Genomic DNA, 24,793 nt, shown 5'->3' with positions numbered 1-24,793 from the left:
TGTTGACTTGGTTTGTTGCCAGTGTTCTTGCATTTGATTTTTGCCATCTGGTTATCTCTGGTGCTAGCTGGTCTTGATGTCTCTGACTGTGGTTTAACTGTCCTGCTAGCCTATGTATCTGAACTCCTGGGAGACCCATTCTCTCTAGGAGGAGTTTATGTATGCAGAGCTGGGATAATGTGTGAGCTCAGGTGTACATAAAGAAATCAAAGTATCCTGTCACCCGCTGATTCTTGATTCCTGTGTCCTGATGGTTCTTAACACGTCCCACTTTGTCCAGAAATTTGAGAATGGTGGTGGCCTCACTTTTGGACACAGATTGGTAGGCACTCCTGAAAGACTAGCTTCCTTGTGGTGGTATTTCTATATGTAATTCTGTGGCCCAAAATCCTGAGAACACAGGTACCCAGGCCCAGCATCTTATCTGGATGCAGACAAAAATCAGAAGTCTTCTGTCCCAGGCTGATCCTGGGTACCTGTGTTCTCAGGATTTTGGGCTGGTTCCTCTGAGCAGCAGGGGTGGTCCTCCCTGTGCTCTCAAACCTCTCTGCACTCCTGTGTGGTTAGCTATCTCCCTGATTAACCAGGATATGGCACTCTGTGGGAGAGGATCGTCCCCAGCTGGAGATAGAAACCAAACGCTTCCTGCCTGGGAGTACTTGACATGATCCTCTGAGCAACAGGGATTCTCCTAGCTGTGCTCTCTGGCTTCTCCACACTTCTGTGTGTCTGCTATCTCTGTGCATCACCTGGATATTTGCTTTATCGTTAGAAGTGTTAAAATCTCATCCATAGTGAAGGATAATTCTGCTACCAGTAATAGCCTTCTAACTGACAACCACATCTGTGAGATCAAGGGACAGAATGTCAGTGGCTTGAAGGATGCTCAGACTGCAGATAGACTGTCAAAAGCTGGGACTGTGGTTACCCTCACGATCATGCCTGCTTTTATCTGGGAACATTATTAAACGGATAGCTCCCAGCATTATGAAAAGCATGATGGTTCACTCCAGTCCTGAACTTTAAATGCCTTGTACAGTGAATCACATCACAGCTGAATGTTTCCAGCTTTCCTCTTTGCCTACTTCTCTATTTCTCACATGATGCTTTCCTGGAACCTGAGGGAATATGGTGCTTGGAAGCCTTTCTATTTTCTATCATAGCTGGGAACCTCACTCTATTTCATATCAGCTTCTGATTTGAAGATAGATGTGTAGCCTTAGCCAGGTTCTAGAGATGTAAAACACTCAAAGTTTTACTTACATTCCTAGATTTGGTTCTTTACTGGGAACCTGATGTGTTTATATAAGCCATGGTTATTAGGATAAATGGTGTAGGCTTAGCTTTCCCTGAGAACTGGTCAGCTTTCTCCTAGAACAAAGCACGGTGTTAGTCATGTGTTTCAGTTCTGTGGCATACTTTGAATTTAGTACATCAGCATAGTACATTGCCTTTGATAGTTATTTTTTAAGTTTTCTCTGTGTGGGTATGTAAAATCCAATTAATCAACACTGTTTTCATTCCAGAGAAGCATTATACAGTTGTGTGTACATTGCAAGACACTGTAATGATTGTCATTAAATCTTAATGACCTTCACATCATATGCTTCAATTGTCACCTTAAATATAATAAGCATTTAGTATAAAAGCCAAAATAGAATTATTGCTGCCTTCTGAAACCTGAAGTGTTACCTCTCTATTAAAGTGCTATATGCTATATCTGATCAGCTTACTGGTAAAGCTGAGGTGCCTAGTCATATCAAGATTTTCTAGTCACTGTACAAAGAAAATGCCTAAGAGCTGCCCTATTGCTTTCTGAGAAAACAAAGTGCTGTATATTTCATGTGTAAGTTGTTATACTCAATAACGTTTTGGGTCTCTTATTTACTTAGAGAATAATTTGGTAATATCTAAATTAGGGTTTGAATCCTAATATTATGTAACTTTAGCTAAGTTGGCATGGTTTTAGGTGTTTACCTAGTCGTCTTAATTTGTTCCACTTTCTGAATCCTTAATGTAAACAAAAATGGCAAGGACACTTTATCCTGATTTATTTCTTTCTGAATTAGTTAATCTCCTATTCTATTATAGTATGTGATACTATCGTAATAAAGGTAAAAAACGTTAAAAAATATTAGGGGAAAACTTTACCTAATGTGTTGGGTGAAGAACTATAGGTCAGTGGGACATATGCAGTAGTGACTGGAATGTAAATGGATAATATATGTAATAAAATAATTTTCAGGAACTATTTCTCCTTTTATTTCATGAGAACATAATGTAACAATGAAGAATGAATATTTACAGTTGCTTTGAAACAACCCCTCTATATAAACCACAGTGTTACACAACGTCTACAGAAAGGCCTGGTTAATTCCCACAAATACTGAGATGAAGGGTGTACATAACACACTTCTTCATGACTATAAATGTCTGGAATGGTCAAGGAGCTGAGAGAAGTAAGTTGGATTTGGGGTGTAATCCAGAGTAAGCCAGTCCTCGGATTTGTCAAAGTCGTCAAGGATTCTTTGCCAGAGTTCCTCTGCAGATGGACCTGAACCTCGAGCCTCCTCTGGGCAATGGGTGGCAGCTTCTAGGACATCTGTAGATTCAGTCACTGGAGTAAGCCAGTCCTCGGGTATGTCAAAGTCGTCAATGATTCTTTGCCAGAGTTCCTCTGCAGATGGACCTGAACCTTGAGCCTCCTCTGGGCAATGGGTGGCAGCTTCTAGGACATCTGTAGATTCAGTCACTGGAGTAAGCCAGTCCTCGGATTTCTCCAAGTCGTCAAGGATTCTTTGCCAGAGTTCCTCTGCAGATGGACCTGAACCTTGAGCCTCCTCTGGGCAATGGGTGGCAGCTTCTAGGACATCTGTAGATTCAGTCACTGCTAGATCAGTCTGGGCTTCAACTGCTGCTGATTGACCAGAATCCCAATCTATAATGGGAGCATGGCCAACAAGCAGATCTTCCTGCTGACTACACCTGTCTGCATCACTGGCCTGATAATGATGCAGAGAAGATTCCTGGATGCAGTTGAGTTTGGGAATGGAACCCTCACTAAATGTGCCTGAACACATGGGCTCTCCATTCTCAGCAGCAACAAGAGGTATGGAACCAGGAAAGTGGGTTGATTCAAAAACTGGTTTTGAACTTCCATTGGTCTCTGGCAAAGCTTCTGTAATATTCTGGAGAGCCATCCGCTTGTACTTAGCTCGGCTGTTCTTAAACCAGATCTGGAAAAGAAAGAAGATATCAGAAGAATGCCTGTTGTCCCCTAACAGGACCACAAGGTGAAGATTTTGGATAAAAGGTGTTTGTATAGCAATGATTCACATGTCAGAAACAAAGAAGCAGGAAACTCAAGATGGCTAAGATATTATAATAAAGTAGATTGTGTGTAACCAGACAACATAAGACTGGGGAGATTGAGCCAGTGTGTCCTGTATTTTAGCAGGAGCTCTGGTGATTAGATTTCTGAGACCCTGCATGGAAACAGTGCTATTCTATATTGCTACCAGGTTGATAAAAATTTGAGTCCCAGCATTTGATTCATAAATATCCACCACCTAAAACTGTCATCACTGCCCTAAGCATTTAAGAACAAAATTAAAGTTTCTGATGGGAAAGTGTAGATTTTTGCTGTTGGATTGAGGGAAAAGAGAGGGGCAGACCTTGATGTCCCTCGCTGTCACACCAACTAACTCTGCCAGCTTCACACATTGATCCTGGTTTGGGTACTGACACTTATCAAAATGTTCTTGCAGCAGGTGCTTTTGTTTTTTGGAGTACACAATGCGTTCCTTCCGCACCTTTCTTGAAGTCACAGGGCCAGATTGATGGTCACCATATTTCTCTGACAGTACCACAGATCCTATGAGAACATGGAAACAAGATTTCAATTATGTATTTGATAACTTAGACGCCCTGAGGGTTTTTTCAAAGTAGGTAAACCTGGGCCCAGTACAGTATCTAGTTGCATTTGGATACCTGATTTTCTTGATGGTCCTTGGAACTCTTGCTGATGTAGGTCCCTTTCAGGGACTGAAAGACTTGATTGCATTGGATTTGTTGGGGTCAATATGGGACTGTAATAAACTTGAAAGGGTAAGTTCCTTGCAGTCTCTTGAAGCCTTTGGGGTCTGGTTTCTATGGGTGCACTTGAAGGCATTTGGAATTTTGGATACAAGGAGGGACCTTCAGCCCTATGTGTGTTCCGAACCTATTGGAATATGTTCTGGAGAATCTAGTAAAAGAAAACACGTCAAAAAACGTACAGAGAGCACTGATTTACCCATCCTGCCTACCCAGCATTTGGTTTGGACTGTTACAGAGCAGGAATCAGACAGGAGCTTCATTCTTTCTGAACAACTGCCTCTGTTTCCAAATCTTACAAGTATTCTCAGTATTGAAATAAATATGCACTTGGCTCCAGTATTAACAAGAGGTTGCCAGTCCAGGTAAGCTGGCAATTGAATGTTCATTTCCAATGTTTAAATTTTCCATATCCTACACTTCTGGCTGTGAAATTTTGTTGGGACAGACTACTAGCTAGTCTGCCTCTGCCCATGAAAATAAAAGCCTGAAGGCTTCACAGGATTTCTGTGGCATGCAGGGCAACTGACACAAAAGTCAAATCACAAACCCAGGAATTCTGCAAACAGAGTAAATGGACAACTGACACCAAAGTCTGAAGACCTCCCAGGGGCACTGCAGCATGCAGAGAAACTGAATCGACAGTCTGAAAGCCTGTCGGGAATTCTTTTGCATGCAGGGAAACAAAACCTACAGTACTTATGCTTCCCTGGTTAACAGCGAAACATAGGGCAACAGCTTGACAAATCCTCTCAAGAGTAAACAGTATGAAGGCATCCCAATAAATGTGTCACAGCCAGGGCAACATATCTCCAGCTTCTCTGCCTCTCTAAAGAACCCACAATTCAAAGGTCTTCAAGAAGGCCTCCGTGAAGACACACGGCCACCAGGGCAACAAGTCACCAGTGTACATGCCCCTCTGAAGGTTCCACAGTCAGAAGATCCCACAGGAGGTTTGCCACATCCAAGGCAACTGGCCTACCATGAGACTTGAGTCAACCTAGGGACAAAAAAGAAAACTCCCAAACAGAAACACCCCAACCAGAAAAAAACTCCCTATAACCATATGACAACAGGCAAGAGCAAGACCATGAGAAACAGAAGCCAGTAAACTTTGGCATTATCAGAAACTACTTCTCCCACCACAGCAAGCCCTGGATAGACAAATGCACTTGAAAGTCAGGAAGATGACCTAAAATCTTATCTTAATGATAATAGAATCCTTTTAAAGAGATATAAATAACTCACATAAAGAAATATAAGAAAAGGCAAGTGAACAGGTAGAAGCACTTAGAGAGGAAACACATAAATCCCATAAGCAATACAGGAAGATACAATCAAAAAAGTGAAAGTTTTTATTAATGCATCCAAGACCTAGAATTGGAAGTAGATATAACAAAGACAAATATAGGCAACCCTGGAAATTGAAAACCAAGGAATGAGATCTGGGATAATTAATCATTACCAGGAGAATACAAGAGATAGAAGAAAGAAAGCAGCAGTCTCAACTAACCTGGACCCCCCAAGATCTCTCAGAAACTAGACAACCACCAATTAAGCGTACACCAGCTGATATGAGGCCCCCAACACATACTCAGCAGAAAACTGTGGGACTGTACTCCCTCAGAAAAGATGTACCTATCCCTAAAAAGACTAGGGGCCCGAAGTGGGCAGGGAGTTCTTATAGGTAGGGGGTGGGGTGAAGACATTCTCCCTGAGAAGGAAACTAGACTTACAGGATGTGGAACTTTCCGTGGGAGGACCAGAAGGGGGATAAAATCTGGATTGTAAAAAAGATTAAATATTTTTTAAACAAAGGAATATTATCATAATTGGAAAAACATGATCCCAGTTTCTCCTCCTTGCAGTATGACACCCAGTGACAAAATAAAGAATCAAGGGCAATGGAACATGTCCCATTTCCATGGACCCTTTCCACTCCCGTATTCTAAACAAGAGCATTGATGATCTAATTACTCTGGATGTCAGAAGGCACATACACCTAAGCCAGATCCCCTGATATTGAAGTGCTATACCAAGGACTTAGCCTTAATTGAATCTCCCTATCAAGAACCCTCCCACAGGCTCCTCCTTTCATCCTCTAGAATCCAGCAGCTATACACACCCTGTTGTAACATCCAGTCTGTAGCCACAACTTAATATCTAATGGAAATATGGCCAGATCACAGACTTTTTTTGTACTCTTTTCTTTTGTGACTGAGTTTCGCTAAATGAACTATGCTGTATGTGAGTCAAACAGAACACAAGGCTGAAACACAATTCAGAAGGATCAGCCTAACTGTTACTTCCCAAGCAGGGCTAAGACTAAAGGTGTGTAACAAAGAACTGAGCCATCCTGTAGGATTTCCTCCTAACATGGGCTCCATCGAGAAAATAAAAATTTTCCTTACTCTCTAGGAGCAATCTCAAAAATTGCGTCTCTTCTCATCCTGCTGCCAAGAGGACATGCACATTTCCGGCCACCACTAACACCTATTTATTTCTCCAAACTTTCTCTTCTGAGACCGAGGCAGGTTCCATGTGCATGCCCCTGACTTCCTGATTCACACTATACATGCAAGCCAGGGCTCACAATTACAAAAACCCACTTGCCATTAGTTTCCGAGTCCTGGGATTAAAGGTGTGGTCCATGCATCCAAAATGGTTACAGATTTTAGATGAAGGGGGCCTGCTCAGCCAAACACCATCCAAGATGTCACACTTTTGAGTCAGAATGCCACTACTATGCCTTATCTAGGCAATCTGGAGCCTCAATTGGTCCCAAGGTCACTTGAAATCCCATTGTCAGTTCTTTCCTTTGTCCTATAGACAGGCCTCACTATCTATTGATCCAGGCTTTCTGAACAGCTCAGGATTCAATCTTGTGCTTAGAATGAAGAATAGAGCCCCTTGAGGTCTCTTGAAAGCTCATCCATAGAGTGCCCCGATCAGGGCAAATCACTGCTCTGCACTGTTCACATTTATGGGATAGACTTGAACCATCTACTAAATTTAAATAACATCTTCTGCATGTATACAGGGCATATTTTATACTTCACCAATCAAACACCCATACAGGCTAAAAAAATCACCAAAAATCCTCCTCTACTGTCTCCCAAATTTTCCCCAACTTGATATCCCCTTTACATAGCAACCTTAGACATTTCATGCAACTCACCAATTCACCAGGAATGAAGAGGTTTCCTGTAACCTGCGCAGTCCTCTGTCTTTGAATTCTCCTTAGAAGACCTGCCCTTATATATCTCTCCTAACCTGGAATTCAAAGCCCTCCCACCCTTTGGCTCCTCCTACTTGCAATATTCAAATCCATTATTCTCTCCCACCCTTTGATGCTACTCCAGGTGTAGCCTCATTTTATAGAACCCATGAATTTAAATTTTTTGGTTTGTAATCCTTTATTTCTTTACATTTTATATTTTACTTTTATTACTTCCCAGTTCAGCTGTTACTTTCCTCCCAGACCTCCCTCCCACAATTTTTCATCACATTCCTAATCCCATGTCTCCAAGAGAATGCCTTCCACACCAGGCCTTTGGTCTGGTTTAAATAATTTAATGTGTGTAGCCATCTTACTTTTGTTTCTGTCTGGTTTTTAAGGTATAAATATGTTCTGCATGTCTTGGTTATATAGTTTTGACTGGGAGTGCATTGAATCTGTAGTTTGCTTTTGGCAAGGTGGCCATTTTTACTACCTTAATTCTGCCAATCCATGATCATGAAAGAGATCTTTCCATATTCTGAGATCTGCTTTGATTTCTTTCTTCAGAGACTTGAAATTCTTTTTATACAAATTTTTCACTTGCATACTTAGAGTGACACCAAGATATGTAATGTTATTTGTGACTATGGTAAAGGGTGTCATTACCCTATTTTCTTTCTCAGCTTATTTATCCTTTGAGTAGAGGAAGGCTACTGATTTGATTGAGTTAATTTTACATCCAGCCACATGGCAGAAATTGTTTCTCAGTTGTAGGAGTTCTCTAGTGTTGTTTTATTGGGTTGCATAAGTATACTATCATATCATCTGCAAATAGTGATGTTTTGACTACCTCCTTTCCAGTTTGTAACATTTTGACAAGTGTTACAAACTGTACCTCCTTTTGTTCTCTAAATGCTCTAGATAGATCTTCAAGTACTATATTGAATAAATAGGGAAAGAGTGGGCAACATTTTCTGGACCATAATTTTAGTAGGATTACTTCAAATTTCCTCTATTTAGTTTGATGTTGGCTTCTGGTTTGCTGTATATTGCTTTTACTATGTTTTGGTATAGGCCTTGAATTCCTGATCATTCCAAGACTTTTAACATGAAGGGATAGTGAATTTTGTCAAATGCTTTCTCAGCATCTAACTAAATGATCTTGTGGGGTATTTTTTTTTTCGAGTTTCTTTATGTAGTGGATTACATTGAAAGATTTCTATATATTGAACCACACTTGCATTGCTGTGATGAAGCCTATTTGATCCTGGTGAATTACTGTTTTGATGTGTTCTTGGATTCGGTCAGCAAGAATTTTATTGAGTAGTTTTGGATCACTGTTCTCAAGGGAAATTGGTCTGGAATTCTCTTTCCTTGTTTAATCTTTGTTTGGTTTATGTATAAGCAATACTGTGGCTTCATATAATGAATTGTGAAGGATACCTCGGGTTTCTGATTTGTGGAATAGTTTGAAAAGTATCTGTAGTAGGTCTTCTTTGAAGAACTGATAGAATTCCCAACAAACACATCTGGTCCTGTGTTTTTGTTGTTGTTGTTGTTGTTGTTGTTGTTGTTGTTGTTTTTGGTGGTGGTGGTGGTGGTGGTGGTGGTGGTGGTTGTGGTTGTGGTGGTGATGGTGGTGTTTTGGGAAGACTGTTAATAACTGAATCTATTTCCTCACGTGTTATGGGACTATTTTGATGGTTTATCTGATCAGGTTTTAACATTGGCAGCTGGCATGTGTCTACAAAACTGTCCATTTCATCCAGATTTCCCAATTTTGTTGAGTATAAGCTTTTGTAGTAGGATCTGATGATATTTGGAATTTCTGCAGTTTCTGTTGTTATATCTCCCTTTTCATTCCAATTTTATTAATTTGCTTGTTTCCTCTATTCCTTCTTGTTAGTCTGCTAAGTGTTTATCTATCTTGTTGATTTTCTCAAAGAACCAACTCTTGGTTTTGTTGATTCTTTGTATAATTCTTTTTGTTTCTACTTTGTTGATTTTGGCCTTGAATTTGTTTATTCCCTGCCATGTATTCCTCTTGGATGTATTTGTTTCATTTGGTTGTAGAGCTTTCAGATGTTCTGTCAAGCTGCTAATGTAAGCTCTCTCCATTTCCTTGTTGGAGGCACTTAACTATATGAGTTTTTCTCTTAGCACATATGACTATTGACAGCTTTTCAGGATTTCTAGTTGCAACTGCTTTAAGAGGAGAACCTTCTAGAAAGTTTATTGTTCATTGTTTACAGGCTTTTACTGCTAAGGGACTGCCTAAAGTTGACAAGACAGATAATGGGCCTGCATACACTGGAAACAGCTTTGAACAATTTTGCAAGGAATTTGGAATTGAACATAAAACTGAAATTCCTCATGATCCAATGGGACAAGGAATTGTTGAATGTATCTGAAAAATTAGCTTTAGAAAACAAAACAGGGTGAGTTTTAACTTCCAAGGTCACCAAAAGCACATCTCGCTTTTGCATTATTTGTTTTATTGTTTTGTAAACTGATGCTAAAGGTCAGTCTGCAGCAGATCATCGCTGGCATCCAGACACTTCCAGCTCATATGCCATGGTTAAATGTTGAGATCCTTTAACTAATACTTTGGAATGGCCCCAACCCTGTTTTAATACGGGAATGAGATCCTGTTTGTGTTTTGTCACATAAAGGAATTGGAGATCAATGACTACTGAAAAGATTGTTTCGCCAAGTGGACACAGATCCTGAGCCTTCTAATGATTATGATACTAATGATGAAGGCATCTCAGGATCCCTATGAGCCATCTAAATTAACCTGAAGTGTAGTCTTTGCCCTTACTGGATAGCAGGTGTTTTCTATCAATTCTCAAAGCCACCCTCCTTACACCAGGAGGCTTGATCTTGTTTGGATCTTTGTCAGCTCCCAGTTTAGGCACTTAACTAAGAAATTACCCCTTGGAGGTTCACTTGAGTATGATGGAAAAGAGTCCTGCTCCCCAAATCCTTGGTCATGTGAAGGTTTTATCTGAAAGGTGGGATGTAGACATCCAGTGCTTACAGACCATTTAAGCATTTGTTCTTTTCACATGTGTCCTTGAGATGGCAGGACTAGATCCCCTGGTCATAGTTGGGGAGGTGCAGAAGATTTTTTTCTGTGCTGTTTGGAAATGTGAGACCACAAGGAATATTTATTGGAAGGCCCAAAGAGATTTAATTACAGTAGCTAGGATTTCAACAGGTCCTGGCCTATCTAGTTCTAGTTATAATGGCAATGGATATTGTTTCTTCAGGGTTTTAGTTGTGCCAAAGCTGTGCTGTCTGGATCCTGGACAGGAGTAGCATCCTGTGATAGTTTTCTCTGTAATCCTATTCCAGTGTCTGGAAAAAATATTAGAGAAGGCTCGATTAAAGGAAGGAATGCGAACTTTGGATTTATAAGGAAGATTATGATTATGGATTACTTTTTTGTTTGTTTGTTTGTTTGTTTGTTTGTTTGTGACAGAGTTTCTCTGTGTAGCCCTGGCTGTCCTGGAACTCACTCTGCACACCAGGCTGGCCTTGAACTCAGCAATTGCCTGCCTCTGCCTCCCAATGACTGGGAATAAATGAGTGTGCCAAGATGAATGACATTTTACCAAAATTGTGACTATGACATTTTCTGTAGGACCTACTAAGTTCATAAATAAGCCCAAAAGAAGAAACTATAGAGATCAAAAGAAAAAATAGTGCTAATAGGAATAGGAGTAATACTGCTTTCTTATTTTCTTCTCTGGTATCTGGTATTCTTCAGAGTCCTACTGTTAGCACCACTACTTTTTCTATATCTGCTATTCCCCTTACAGAATTAGTGGAGAGCAAGTGTCATTTGCTTATTGATATTTATCCTATTACCACTCGCTCTTGTTGGCTTTCCTATGATATAGCTCCTCCTTATTTGTTTTTTTGTTTCTTTTTTGTTTGTTTTCTTTTTGGTTTTGTTTTTTGTTTTTTGTTTTTGTTGTAGTTGTTTTGGGTTTTTGAAACAGGGTGTCTCTGTGTAGCCCTGGCTGTCCTGGAACTCACTCTGTAGACCAGGCTGGCCTCAAATGGAGAAATCTGCCCTCTTCAATGTACCAAGTGCAGGGCTTAAAGGCATCCCCAACAACTCCTCAGCATAGACGTTTAAATAAACAACTATCTCTTCTCTCTCTCTCTCTCTGTCTTTTCTCTCTCTCTCTCTCTCTCTCTCTCTCTCTCTCTCTCTCTCTCTCTCTCTCCCTCTCTCTCTCTCACTCTCTTCTTCTCCCCCTCTCTCTCTATCTTTCTCTCTCTCTCTCTCTCTCTCTCTCTCTCTCTCTCTCTCTCTCACACACACACACACACACAGTCACTCACACAAACACAGTAGATTCCCTTAAATCCAACTGCACTAGAACATACCATGGTACATAGAGTAGCATACATTTGTTATACTCAGTGTTTGATAATTTCTAAGTAAGCCATAGGGCCAGGTAGTGATGGCTCAAGCCTTTAATCCCAGCACTTGGGAGGCAGAGACAGGTGGATTTCTGAGTTCTAGGCCAGCTTGGTCTTCAGACTGAGTTCCAGGACAGCCAGGGCTACACAGACAAACCCTCTCTCAAAAAAATGAAAAAGAAAAGAGGGCTGGTAAGATGGTGTAGGTCTTGCGGCAAAGCCTGATGATCAGTTACCATAAGTAAGCCCCATAAAACAGAAGGTTCCCCAATGTAAACTTTGGTGGCAAAAAGAAGGTAAAGAAGCACCTGGACATAGAGTTCCACGTGGCTTGAATGCACTGTCACAGCAAAAATTAAGACAAGGTAACATTTTATTTATATGGAAACTACACATCTAGAAGAAATGTCAAGGATTCACACACACATATGATTTAATACTATTTTGCTTAATACTCATGAGAGTAATTAAGCATCAGTTGCCACTCTTGTAGGGGAACTGACTTTAGTCCCAGGCACACAGAAATTGGCTCACAACTGCCTATAATACTGTCCTGTTGGATCCTACACTCCACACTCCTGCCAAGTACCAAGTATGTTCATGCATGGATTGAGGCATTACATGTGTCTTAGTCAGTGTTTCTATTCCTGCACAGATATCATGACCAAGAAGCAAGTTAGGGAGGAAAGGATTTATTCAGTTTATCCTTCCACATTGCTGTTGCTCACCAAAGGAAGTCAGGAATGGAATTCAAGTAGGTCAGGAAACAGGAGCTGATGCAGAGGCCATGGGGCCATGTTACTTATTGGCTTGCTTCCCCAAGCTTGCTCAGCCTGCTCTCTTGTAGATCCCAAGAATACCAGCCCAAAGATGGTACCACCCACAACCAGCCCTCTTCCCTTGATCACTAATTGAGAAAATACCCCACAGCTGAATCTCATGGAGGCATTTCCCCAACTGAAGCTCCTTTCTCTGTGAAAGAATGTGTCAAGTTCACACACTAACCCATCCAGTACAACATGTAAAAATAAAGTAAGGCTGGGCATCATAACATAGCCTTTTAATCCCACTACCTGCAAGGCAAATGGATGAGGATCTCCATTTGTGGAAGGCAGTCTTGTTTACATAAGCACTTCCAGGAGAGTTAGAACTACATACAAAGGCCCTATGTTAAGAAATCAAAAATAATGCCAGGAGGTGGTGGCACGTGCCTTCAGTCCCAGCACTTGGGAGCCAGAGGCAGAGAGATTTCTTAATTCAAGCCTGGTCTAGAGATTGATTGCCAGGACAGCCAGTGTTACACAGAGAAACCCTGTCTCAAAAAACAAGAAAAACAAAAATTCCCAAACAAAATAAGATGAATAAATCTTTGTAATTGAAAAACAAAACAACTGTCATTGTACTAGCTGTTCTGCCAAGAGTAATTATAAAAATTCCTTTCAGAAAATAATTGACACTATTTTACCTACAATCTGATTTAATACTACCTAATGAATATTCACTTTGTGTGACATCATCACTCTTCATATCACTGGCTATTCTGGAAGAGTCTCAAACTCACTTGAGTTTGACTCTACCTCCAAATACTGAGGTAAAGGCATGTAATACCACTCCTGGATTAATTTTGCTAAACAGGCTTTGGGAACAAAGTACAGGCTGCCCTGTAGATTAGAATCCTTCCATCATAACTCCTGGCATTAAAAGTTAGCCTTTCCAGCCTGATGGTGGTGGTGCATTCCTTTATTCCTAAAACTTGGAAGGCAGAGGCAGGCAGATTTCTCAGTTCCAGGCCAGTCTGGTCTAAAGACTGAGTTCCAGGACAGCCAGAGCTACACAGAGGAAAAACTGTCTCAAAAAACAACAACAACAAAAGTGAGCCCTACCACACCCAACTTAATTCATTTTCTACAAGTTCATTTGCATTTTATTCAGTTTTCTGTGAGTGTGCATGTCTCATGTGTGGGGGTCCCTGTGCCTCAAAAAGGGATTCAGAGCCCCTGCATCTGGAGTTATGGCATATATTGGATTCCAGACCCATTAGGAACCAAATTCCAAGAGTCAAGATCAACAAGCAATCTTTTCTTTTGTTGTAAATGTAGGTGTTTACATGCATATGTGTCAGTAATGAGTAAGCATGCCTGGAAATCTACAGACAGAAGGAAGACTAAGACTCCAAAGAAATACCATTCCCAATTGATGGTTCTGAGCCACCTAGTGGAGGCAGTGAAATAAACCAGGCTTCCTGATAAAGCAACTATTGCTCTGACTCACTGAGCCATCACTGCATCCCCACAATAAGTAGCCCTCAGTTAAATCCAGCTCTAGTCCCAGAATGCTTAGAGTTTTGATATTTTGCAATAGTATGTAATAGAAGAGGTCACATTAAATTAAATTCAAGTAAGATATGGTGATGCACTCCTTAAGCACAACACTTGGAACACCAAAGCAGGTAGATCTCTGTGAGTTCCAGACCAGCCTTGACTACAGAGTACGTCAGAGGACTACCATGGCTGTTACAAAAAGAAACTGTCTCAAATAAAGGAGAAAAATCAAACTGTACTCAAGAAAGCACTTTTATTTAAAGAAAAAATAAACTGCACATTCATTATGAAAAGAAACAGAGTAACAGACTCATTTGGCACACACCAATAAAATCAGCACAGTGGATGCTGGAGAAGGATGTCAAAGAGGGGGACCAGCCCTCTTGGGAGCTCTCAGAGACTCCGTGGCCAACAAAAGACCACACACACACACACACACACACACACACACACACACACACACACAGGGTTTGAACTTAGGCCCTCATAATATATGTAGCATGTGTACACCTCAGACTTCATGTGGGTCTTCCAATAACTAGAGAGGAAGTTATTGGCTGTCTCTGGAGCCATTCCTCTACCTAGGCTGCGTTGACTGGCCTCAGCAGGATAGGATGCACCTGATCCTGCAGAGACTTGATGCATTAGCTTTGAGGTAGACACATGGGGGAACCCTATGAGAGAAAGGGTATAGAAGAGGGTCTGTGAGGAGGAGTTGAGGGCGAAGTAGTGTTCAGAACATAAGATGGATATATTCATTAATGGGAAACACTGCCTAGACAAAGATGAAGGAGAAACTGAGGCAATGGCCAATCAATTGTCAGCACAAATTGTAAACCGTTCTATGGGCAAGAACCAATCCCTAAAACTATTAATGATACTCTGTTATGTTTGTAAATAGGAACCTTGCAAACTATGCTATAATCATTGTTATACTCCTGGGGAACTGGCTAGCCCAATTGTAATCTGATGCCTGCCATTCAGCCACCAATACGAATAAATTCCATTAAAAATAAAAAAGGAAACTGGTGGTTAACCTAAAATACTACCTCCTTTTGGGCCTTGGGCAGCTTGGATATATAACAGGGCTTCACATAAGAGACTTTCATTAAGGGCAGTGGTGCTGCACGTCTTTAATCCCAGCACTTGGGAAGCAGAGGCAGGTGGATTTCTGAGTTTGAGGCCACCCTGTCTAATGAGTGATTTCCAGGACAGCCAGGGCTGCACAGAGAAACCCTCTCTTATAAAACCAAGAGAGAGAGAGAGGGAGAGAGAGAGAGAGAGAGAGAGAGAGAGAGAGAGACAGAGAGACAGAGAGAGAGACAGAGAGAGAGAGAGACAGAGAGAGAGAGACAGAGAGAGAGACAGAGAGAGAGAGACAGAGAGAGAGACAGAGAGAGAGACACAGAGAGAGAGACAGAGACAGAGACACAGAGACACAGAGAGACAGTCAGAGAGACAGAGAGGGACTTTCATTGGTCTGAGCAATGGAGATTGATTGTGTGTCTGAGACCGTACTTGAGCTGGGAGGAGAAAAGATGTGATGTTCTTCCCATGTGGAAAATATGGGTTCTGAGTCTGGAGACATGTGCTTTGGATTCGTGGAAAGTGAGAACTGAGAAAAAACTGTCCCTGGGACAAGATATCCTCAAAGGCAGAGGTTAGCAGAAAGACATGGCAACTTGTAGTGGGAGTCAACCACAGGAATCCTGGCCTTGTATCTTCATTTATGCCATACTCTTTTTCCTCTGCTTCCTTTGCTTCCTAGACCTTGTATTCATTAGGTAGATGTCACAGGCTTCATCAGTTTTGAAGAAGATGGCCATCTGTTCTAGGGAATTACTAAAGGGGCTAGGTTCAGGAAGAAGGTTCATAACTGATGGGATCTGACAGAGGGAAAGGTAGATTCTGAGTTTTGGGAAATATTTGAAGGTCTGAGTCAAGGAGGAAAGTTTAAACTCGAGGGTCTCTCATAGAGAGAATCTGGATTGACTGACACATCAAGTCAGCAAGGAACATTGGAATGGCCAGACCTATCACTAGATAGGTGCTCTGTTTTCCTGGGAAGTTCTCTACATGTCTGCCTCTCATGCTCCTTGATATGTGGCTTTTGCTGAAACACACTTGTTCCAAGGACTGACCAATGAGGGAGGAGTTGGGTTCCTGATGTGGGTATTTCCTCGATGGCCTAAACTGAGGAGGAGAGCTGATATCCTAATGTCTCTGGTGCACAGAATCACTACTGGTAGCAGAAACAGGAACTTTACCACCTTTGGGGTAGGGAGGCCTATAGTGAGGTCCACTTCCAGTCTTCCCAAGCAGTTGTTGACCCTTCTTCTGAATTTCTCTGGCTCATCTATTCTTGAAATACATTTGGATTTAAAAAGGAAATGTTATACTCAATAGCTTTTTGAATCTCTTCTTTACATAGAGAATAATTAGGTAATATCTAAATTATCGTTTCAATCCTAACATTATGTAACTTTAGCTAAGTTGGCAAGGTTTTAGAAAGTTTCCCTAGTCATCTTAATTTGTTCCATTTTCTGACTCCTTCCTGTAAACAAAAACGGCAAGGACACTTTATCCTGATTTTTTTCTTTCTTAATGAGTTAATCTCCTATTCTATTATAGTATGTGATACTATCTATCGTAATAAATGGAAAAAAAAGTTAAAAAATATTAGGGGAAAATTTTATCTAATGTGTTGGGTGAAGAACTATAGGTCAGTGGGACATATGCCATAGTGACTGGAATGTAAATGGATAATATAATTAATAAAATTATTTTCAGGAACGATTTCTCCTTTTATTTAATGAGAATGTAATCTAACAATGAAGAATGAATACTTAACAGTTGCTTTGAAACAACCCCTCTATATAAACAACAGTGGTACACAACGTCTACAGATAGGCCTGGTTAATTCCCACAAATACTGACATGAAGGGTGTACATAACACAATTCTTCATGACTATAAATGTCTGGAATGGTCAAGGAGCTGAGAGATGTAACTTGGATTTGGGGTGTAATCCAGAGTAAGTCAGTCCTTGGATTTGTCAAAGTCATCAAGGATTCTTTGCCAGAGTTCCTCTGCAGTTGGACCTGAACCTTGAACCTACTCTGGGCAATGGATGGCAGCTTCTAGGACATCTGTAGATTCAGTCACTGCTAGATCAGTCTGGGCTTCAACTGCTGCTGATTGACCAGAATCCCAAGCTGTAATGGGAGCATGGCCAACAAGCAGATCTTGCTGACTACACCTGTCTGCATCACTGGCCTGATAATGATGCAGAGAAGATTCCTGGATGCAGTTGAGTTTGGGAATGGAATCCTCACCAAATATGCCTGAACACATGGGCTCTCCATCCTCAGCAGCAACAAGAGGTATGGAACCAGGAAAGTGAGTTGATTCAAAAACAGCTTTAGAACATCCATTGGTCTCTGGCAGAGCTTCTGTAATATTCTGGAGAGTCATCGCTTGTACTTAGCTCGGCTGTTCTTAAACCAGATCTGGAAAAGAAAGAAGACATCAGAAGAATGCCTGTTGTCCCCTAACAGGACCACAAGGTGAAGATTTTGGATAAAAGGTGTTTGTATAGCAATGATTCACATGTCAGAAACAAAGAAGCAGGAAACTCAGCATGACTAAGATATTATAATAAGGTAGATTGTGTATGACCAATCAACATAAGACTGGGGAGATTGAGCCAGTGTCTCCTGTGTTTTAGCAGGAGCTCTGATGATTAGGTTTCTGAGACCCTGCATGGAAACAATGATATTCTATATTGCTACCAGGTTGATAAAAATTTGGGTCCCAGCATTTGATCCAAAAATATCCACCACCTAAAACTGTCATCACTGCCCTAAGCATTTAAGAACAAAATTAAAGTTCCTGATGGGAAAGTGTAGATTTTTGCTGTTGGATTGAGGGAAAAGAGAGAGGCAGACCGTGATGTCCAGCGCTGTCACACCAACTAACTCTGCCAGCTCCACACATTGGTCCTGGTTTGGGGACTGACACTTCTCAAAATGTTCTTGCAGCACGTGCTTTTGTTTTTTGGAGTACACAATGTGTTCCTTCAGCCCCTTTCTTGAAGTCACAGGGCCAGATTGATGGTCACCATATTTCTCTTACAGTACCACAGATCCTATGAGAACATGGAAACAAGATTTCACTTATATATCTGATAACTTGGATGCCCTGAGGGTTTTTTTTAAAGTAGGTAAACCTGGGCCCAGTACAGGATCTAGTTGCATTTGGATACCTGATTTTCTTGACGGTCCTTGGAACTCTTGCTGATGTAGGTCCCTTTCAGGGACTGAAAGACTGGATTGCATTGGACTTGTTGGGGTCAATATGGGAGTGTGATGCGTTTGAAAGGGTAAGTTCCTTGCAGGCTCTTGAAGCCTTTGTGGTCTGGTTTCTATCGGTGCACTTGAAGGCATTTGGAATTTTGGACACTAGGAGGGATCTTCGGCCATATGTGTGTTCCGAACCTATTGGGATACGTTCCCTTATTGGAGAATCTGATCAAAGAAAACACATGAGAAAATGCACAGAGAGCAACGATTTACCCATGTGCCTACGCAGCATTTGGTTTGGACTGTTACAGAGCAGGAATCAGACAGGAGCTTCATTCTTTCTGAACAACTGCCTCTGTTTCCAAATCTTACAAGTATTCTCAATATTGAAATAAATATGTAATTAGCCCCAGTATTAACAAGAGATTGCCAGTCCAGGTAGGCTGGCAATTGAATGTTCATTTCCAATGTTTAAATTTTCCATATCCTACCCTTCTGGCTGTTAAATATTGTTGGGACAGACTGCTAGCTAGTCTGCCTCTGCCCATGAAAATAAAAACCTGAAGGATTCACAGGATATCTGTGGCATGTAGGGCAACTGACACCAGAGTCAAATCACAACCAGGAATTCTGCAAACAGGGCAACTGGACAACTGACACCAAAGACTGAAGACCTCCCAGGGGCACTGCAGCATGCAGAGAAATTGAATCAACAGTCAGAAAGCCTCCCTGGAGTACTTCTGCATGCAGGGAAACAAAACCACAGTACTTATGCTTCCCTGGTGAACAGCTAAACATAGGGCAACAGCTTGATTAATCCTCTCAAAACTCAACAGTATGAAGGCATCCCAGTAGATGTTTCACAGCCAGGGCAACATATCTCCAGCTTCTCTGCCCCTCTACAGAACCCACAATTCAAAGGTCTTCAAGAAGGCCTCCCTGAAGACACACTACCACCAGGGCAAAAATTCACCCGTGTACATGCCCCTCTGAAGGTTCCACAGTCAGAAGATCCCACAGGAAGTTTGCCACATACAAGGCAATTGGCCTATCATGAGACCTTAGTCAACCTAGGGACAAAAAAAGGCAACGCCCAAACAGAAACACCCCAACCAGGAAAGACTTCCTATAACCATATGGCAAGAGGCAAGAGTAAGACCATGAGAAACAGAAGCCAGTAAACGTTGGCATTATCAGAAACTACTTCTCCCACCACAGCAAGCCCTGAATAGACAAATGCACTTGAAAGTCAGGAAGATGACCTAAAATCTTATCTCATTAAGATAATAGAATCCTTTTAAAGAGATATAAATAACTCACATAAAGAAATATAAGAAAACACAGGTGAACAGCTAGAAGCACTTAGAGAGGAAACACATAAATCCCATAAGCAATACAGGAAATACAATCAAAGAAGTGAAAGTTTTTATTAAAGCAGTCCAAGACCTAGAATTGGAAGTAGATATAACAAGGACAAATATAGGCAACCATGGAAATTGAAAACCAAAGAATGAGATCTGGAATAATTAATCATTACCAGGAGAATACAAGAGATAGAAGAAAGAAAGCAGTAGTCTCAAATAACCTGGACCTCCCAAGATCTCTCAGAAACTAGGAAACTACCATTTAAGCATACACCAGCTGATATGAGGCCCCCAACACATACTCAGCAGAACACTGTGGGACTGTACTCCCTCAGAGAAGATGTACCTAACCCTAAAGATACTTCAGGCCCCAAGTGGTCAGGGAGTTCTTGCAGGTAGGGTGTGGAATGAGGACATCCTCCCAGAGAAGGAAACTAGACTTATGGGATGTGGAACATTCAGTGGGTGGACCAGAAGGGGGATATAATCTGGACTGCATATACCCAAAGGATATCCCGGCATGCAATAAAGACACATGCTCCATTATGTTCATAGAAGCCTTATTTATATTAGCCAGAAGCTGGAAAGAACCCAGATGCCCCTCAAAGGAGGAATGGATACAGAAAATGTGGTATATTTACACAATGGAATACTATTCAGCAATTAGAAACAATGAATTCACAAAATTTTTAGGCAAATAGTTTGATCTGGAAAATATCATCCTAAGTGAGGTAATCCAGACACAAAAGAATATACATGGAATGCAATCTCTGATAAGTGAATATTAATTAGCCCAGAAGCCCTGAATACCCAAGGCACAAATCGCATTACAAATGACTCCCATGAAGAAGTATGGAGAAGGTCCTGTTCCTGAAAAGGATTGATCTAGCAGTGGAGGGGAATATAAGTACAGAGGAAAAAAAGGAGGGAGGTGATTGAAGAATGGATGGAGAGAAGACGTTTTATGGGACATATGGGGAGGAGGGATCCAGGAAAGGGGAAATAATTTGGAATGTAAACAAAGAATATAGAATATAAAAATATTAAAAAAAAGAAAATACGCAAATGCACTTCAAATTATAAAAATCTGTCATCAGTGGCCGCAATTTCTTTTCCTTTTTTTGGTGGTTCTGAGCCACCTAGTGGAGGTTGGGAACTAAACCAGGCTTTCCTGATAAAGCAACTATTGCTCTGACTCACTGAGCCATCGCTCCATCCCCACATTAAGTAACCCTCAGTTAAAGCCAGCTCTAGTCCCAGAATGCTAAGAGTTTTGATATTTTTGCAATGGTATGATGTAGGAGAGATCACATTGAATTAAATTCAAGTTAGATATGATGGTGCACTTCTTAAGCCCAACACTTGGAACACCAAAGCAGGTAGATCTCTGTGAGTTCCAGACCAGCCTTGGCTACAGAGTAAGTCAGAGGACTATAATGGCTGTTACAGAAAAAAAACTGTCTCAAATAAAATAGACAGATCAAAGTGTACTCAAGAAAGCACTTTTATTGAAAGAAAAATTAACTGCACATTAGTTAGCAAAGGAAACTGAGACTAACAGACTCACTTGGCACACACCTATAAAATCAGCAGAGTGGATGTTGGAGAAGAATGGCAAAACCTGGGGACCAGACCTCTTGGGAGCTCTCAGAGAATCAGTAGCCAACCAAAGACCACACACACACACACACACACACACACACACACACACACACATGGGTTGAACATAGGCCCCCATAATATATTTAGCAGATGTGCACCTCAGTCTTCATGTGGGTCCACCAATAACTACAGAGGAAGCTATAGGCTGTCTCTGGAGCCATTCCTATACCTAGGCTGCCTTGAGTGGCCTCAACAGGAGAGGATGCACCTGATCCTGCAGAGACTTGATGCATTAAGTTCAAGGTAGACACATGGGGGAACCCTCTGAGAGAAAGAGAATAGAGACTGTCAGGTGGGGTTGAGAGGGAGGTAGTGTTCAGAACATAAAATGGATATATTCATTAATGGGAAACACTGCCTAGACAAAGATGAAGGAGAAACTGAGGCAATGTCCAATATACAAATGCACTTGAAAGTCAGGAAGATGACCTAATATCTTATCTCATTAAGATAATAGAATCCTTTAAAAAGGATATGAATTACTTACATAAAGAAATATAAGAAAACACAGGTGAACAGGTAGAAGAACTTAGAGAGGAAACACATAAATCCTGTAAGCAATACAGGAAAATACAATCAAACAAGTGAACGTATTTATTAAAGCAGTCCAAGACCTAAAATTGGAAGTAGATATAATAAAAACAAATTTAGGCAACCCTGGAAATTGAACATTGAAAACCAAGGAATGAGATCTGGAATAATTAAGCATTACCAGCAGAATACAAGAGATAGAAGAGAGAAAGCAGCAGTCTCAACTATCCTGGACCCCCAAGATCTCTCAGAAACTAGGCAACCACAAATTAAGCATACACCAGCTGATATGAGGCCCCCAACACATACTCAGCAGAAAACTGTGGGACTGTACTCCCTCAAAGAAGATGTAACAAACCCTAAAATGCCTAGAGGCCGCAAATCAGCAGGTAATTCTTGTAGGTAGGGGGTGGGGTGGGAACATCCTCCTGGAGAAGGAATCTAGACTTATGGGATGTGAAACCAGAAGTGGGAGGATAAAATATGGACTGTAAAAAAGAGTAAATATTTTTTTTTAAAAAAAGTAATATTATCATAATTGGAAAAACATGTTCTGAGATTCTCCTCCTTGCAGTATGACACCCTGTGTCAAAATAAAGAATCAAGGGCCATGGAACATGTCCCACTGCAATGGACCCCTTTCCACAGCCTATATTCTAAACAAGAGCATTGATGATCTAATTACTCTGGATGTCAGAAGGCAAGTACACCTAAGCCAGTTCCCCTGATATTGAAGTACTATACCAAGGACTTAGCCTTAATTGGATCTCCCTATCCAGGACCCTCCCACAGGCTCCTCCTTTCATCCTCTAGAATCCAGCAGCTATACACACCCTGTTGTAACACCCGGTCTGTAGCCACAACTTAATACCTAACAGAAACCTGGCCAGATCGCAGATGTTTTTTGTACTCTTTTTCTTTTGTGACTGAGTTTCACTAAATGAACTATGCTGTATGTGAGTCAAACAGAACACAAGGCTGAAACAGAATTCATAAGGATCAGTCTAACTGTTACTTCCCAAGCAGGGCTAGGACTAAAGGTGTGTAACAAAGAACTGACCCATCCTGTAGGATTTCCTCCTAACTTGGGCTCCATCCAGAAAATAAAAATTTTCCTTACTCTCTAGGGGCAATCTCAAAAAATGCATCTCTTCTCACCCTGCTGCCCAGAGGACATGCACATTTCCAGCCAGCGCTAACACCTCTTTATTTCTCCAAAAGTTCTCTTCTGAGACTGAGGCAGGTTCCATGTGCATGTCCCTGACTTCCTGATTCTCACTATACAGACAAGCCAGGTCTCACAATCACAAAAACCCACTTGCCATTTGTTTCTGAGTCCTGGGATTAAAGTTGTGGTCCATGCATCCAAAATGGTTACAGATTCTAGATGAAGGAAGGCATGCTCAGCCAAACACCATCCAAGATGTCACACTTTTGAGTCAGAATGCCAATACCATGCCTTATCTAGGCAATCTGGAGCCTCAATTGGTCCCAAGGTCACTTGAGATCCCATTGTCAGTTCTTTCCTTTGTCCTATATACAGACCTCACTATTTATTGATCCAGGCTTTCTGAACAGCCCAGGATTTAATCATGTGCTTAGAATGAAGAATAGAGCCCCTTGAGGTCTCTTGAAAGCTCATTCATAGAGTGCACAAATCAAGGCAAGTCACTGCTCTGCACTGTTCACCTTTATGGGATAGACTTGAAACATCTACTAAATTTAAATAACATCTTCTGCATGTATACAGGGAATATTTTATACTTGACCAATCAAACACCCATACAGGCTAAAAAATTACCAAAAATCCTCCTCCACTGTCTCCCATGCTTTCCGCAACATGAAATCCCCTTTACATAGCAACCTTAGACATTTCATGCAACTCACCAACTCACCAGGAATGAAGAGGTTTCCTGTAACCTGCTCAGTCCTCTGTCTTTGAATTCTACTTAGAAGACCTGCCCTTATATATCTTTTTTTTTCTTTTTTTTTTTAATTTTTTTATTCGATATAATTTATTTACATTTCAAATGATTTCTCCTTTTCTACCCCCCCCCCACTCCGCGAAAGTCCTGTAAGCCCCCTTCTCTTCCCCTGTCCTCCCATCCACCCCTTCCCACTTCCCCGTTCTGGTTTTGCTGAATACTGTTTCACTGAGTCTTTCCAGAACCAGGGGCCACTCCTCCTTTCTTCTTGTACCTCATTTGATGTGTGGATTATGTTTTGGGTATTCCAGTTTTCTAGGTTAATATCCACTTATTAGTGAGTGCATACCATGATTCACCTTTTGAGTCTGGGTTACCTCACTGAGTATGATATTCTCTAGCTCCATCCATTTGCCTAATAATTTCATGAATTCGTTGTTTCTAATGGCTGAATAGTACTCCATTGTGTAGATATACCACATTTTTTGCATCCACTCTTCTGTTGAGGGATACCTGGGTTCTTTCCAGCATCTGGCAATTATAAATAAGGCTGCTATGAACATAGTAGAACATGTATCCTTATTACATGGTGGGGAGTCTTCTGGGTATATGCCCAGGAGTGGTATAGCAGGATCTTCTGGAAGTGAGGTGCCCAGTTTTCGGAGGAACCGCCAGACTGTTTTCCAGAGTGGTTGTACCAATTTGCAACCCACTAGCAGTGGAGGAGTGTTCCTCTTTCTCCACACCCTCTCCAACACCTGCTGTCTCCTGAATTTTTAATCTTAGCCATTCTAACTGGTGTAAGATGAAATCTTAGGGTTGTTTTGATTTGCATTTCCCTAATGACTAATGAAGTTGAGCATTTTTTAAGATGCTTCTCTGCCATCCGAAGTTCTTCAGGTGAGAATTCTTTGTTTAACTCTGTACCCCATTTTTTA

General features: G+C 41.2%; 1 protein-coding gene across 1 annotated transcript; it reads right to left on the bottom strand.

Annotated features, from left to right (window-relative positions):
- Positions 1 to 2,789: 2,789 nt before the first annotated feature.
- On the bottom strand, positions 2,790 to 4,198 carry LOC127683579 (homeobox protein DLX-4-like; the record flags this gene model as incomplete). Its single annotated transcript, XM_052180918.1, has 3 exons — positions 2,790 to 3,236; positions 3,675 to 3,874; positions 3,991 to 4,198. Coding segments are annotated over 3 exons (855 nt in total), but the record flags the coding sequence as incomplete, so codon positions are not given.
- Between the last annotated feature and the right edge of the window lie 20,595 nt (positions 4,199 to 24,793).

Source organism: Apodemus sylvaticus, chromosome 1 (genome assembly GCF_947179515.1).
Source record: "Apodemus sylvaticus chromosome 1, mApoSyl1.1, whole genome shotgun sequence".
NCBI lineage: Eukaryota > Metazoa > Chordata > Mammalia > Rodentia > Muridae > Apodemus > Apodemus sylvaticus.
Note: the sequence above shows the minus strand (reverse complement) of the source record. Positions and strands in the feature narration are given on the sequence as shown.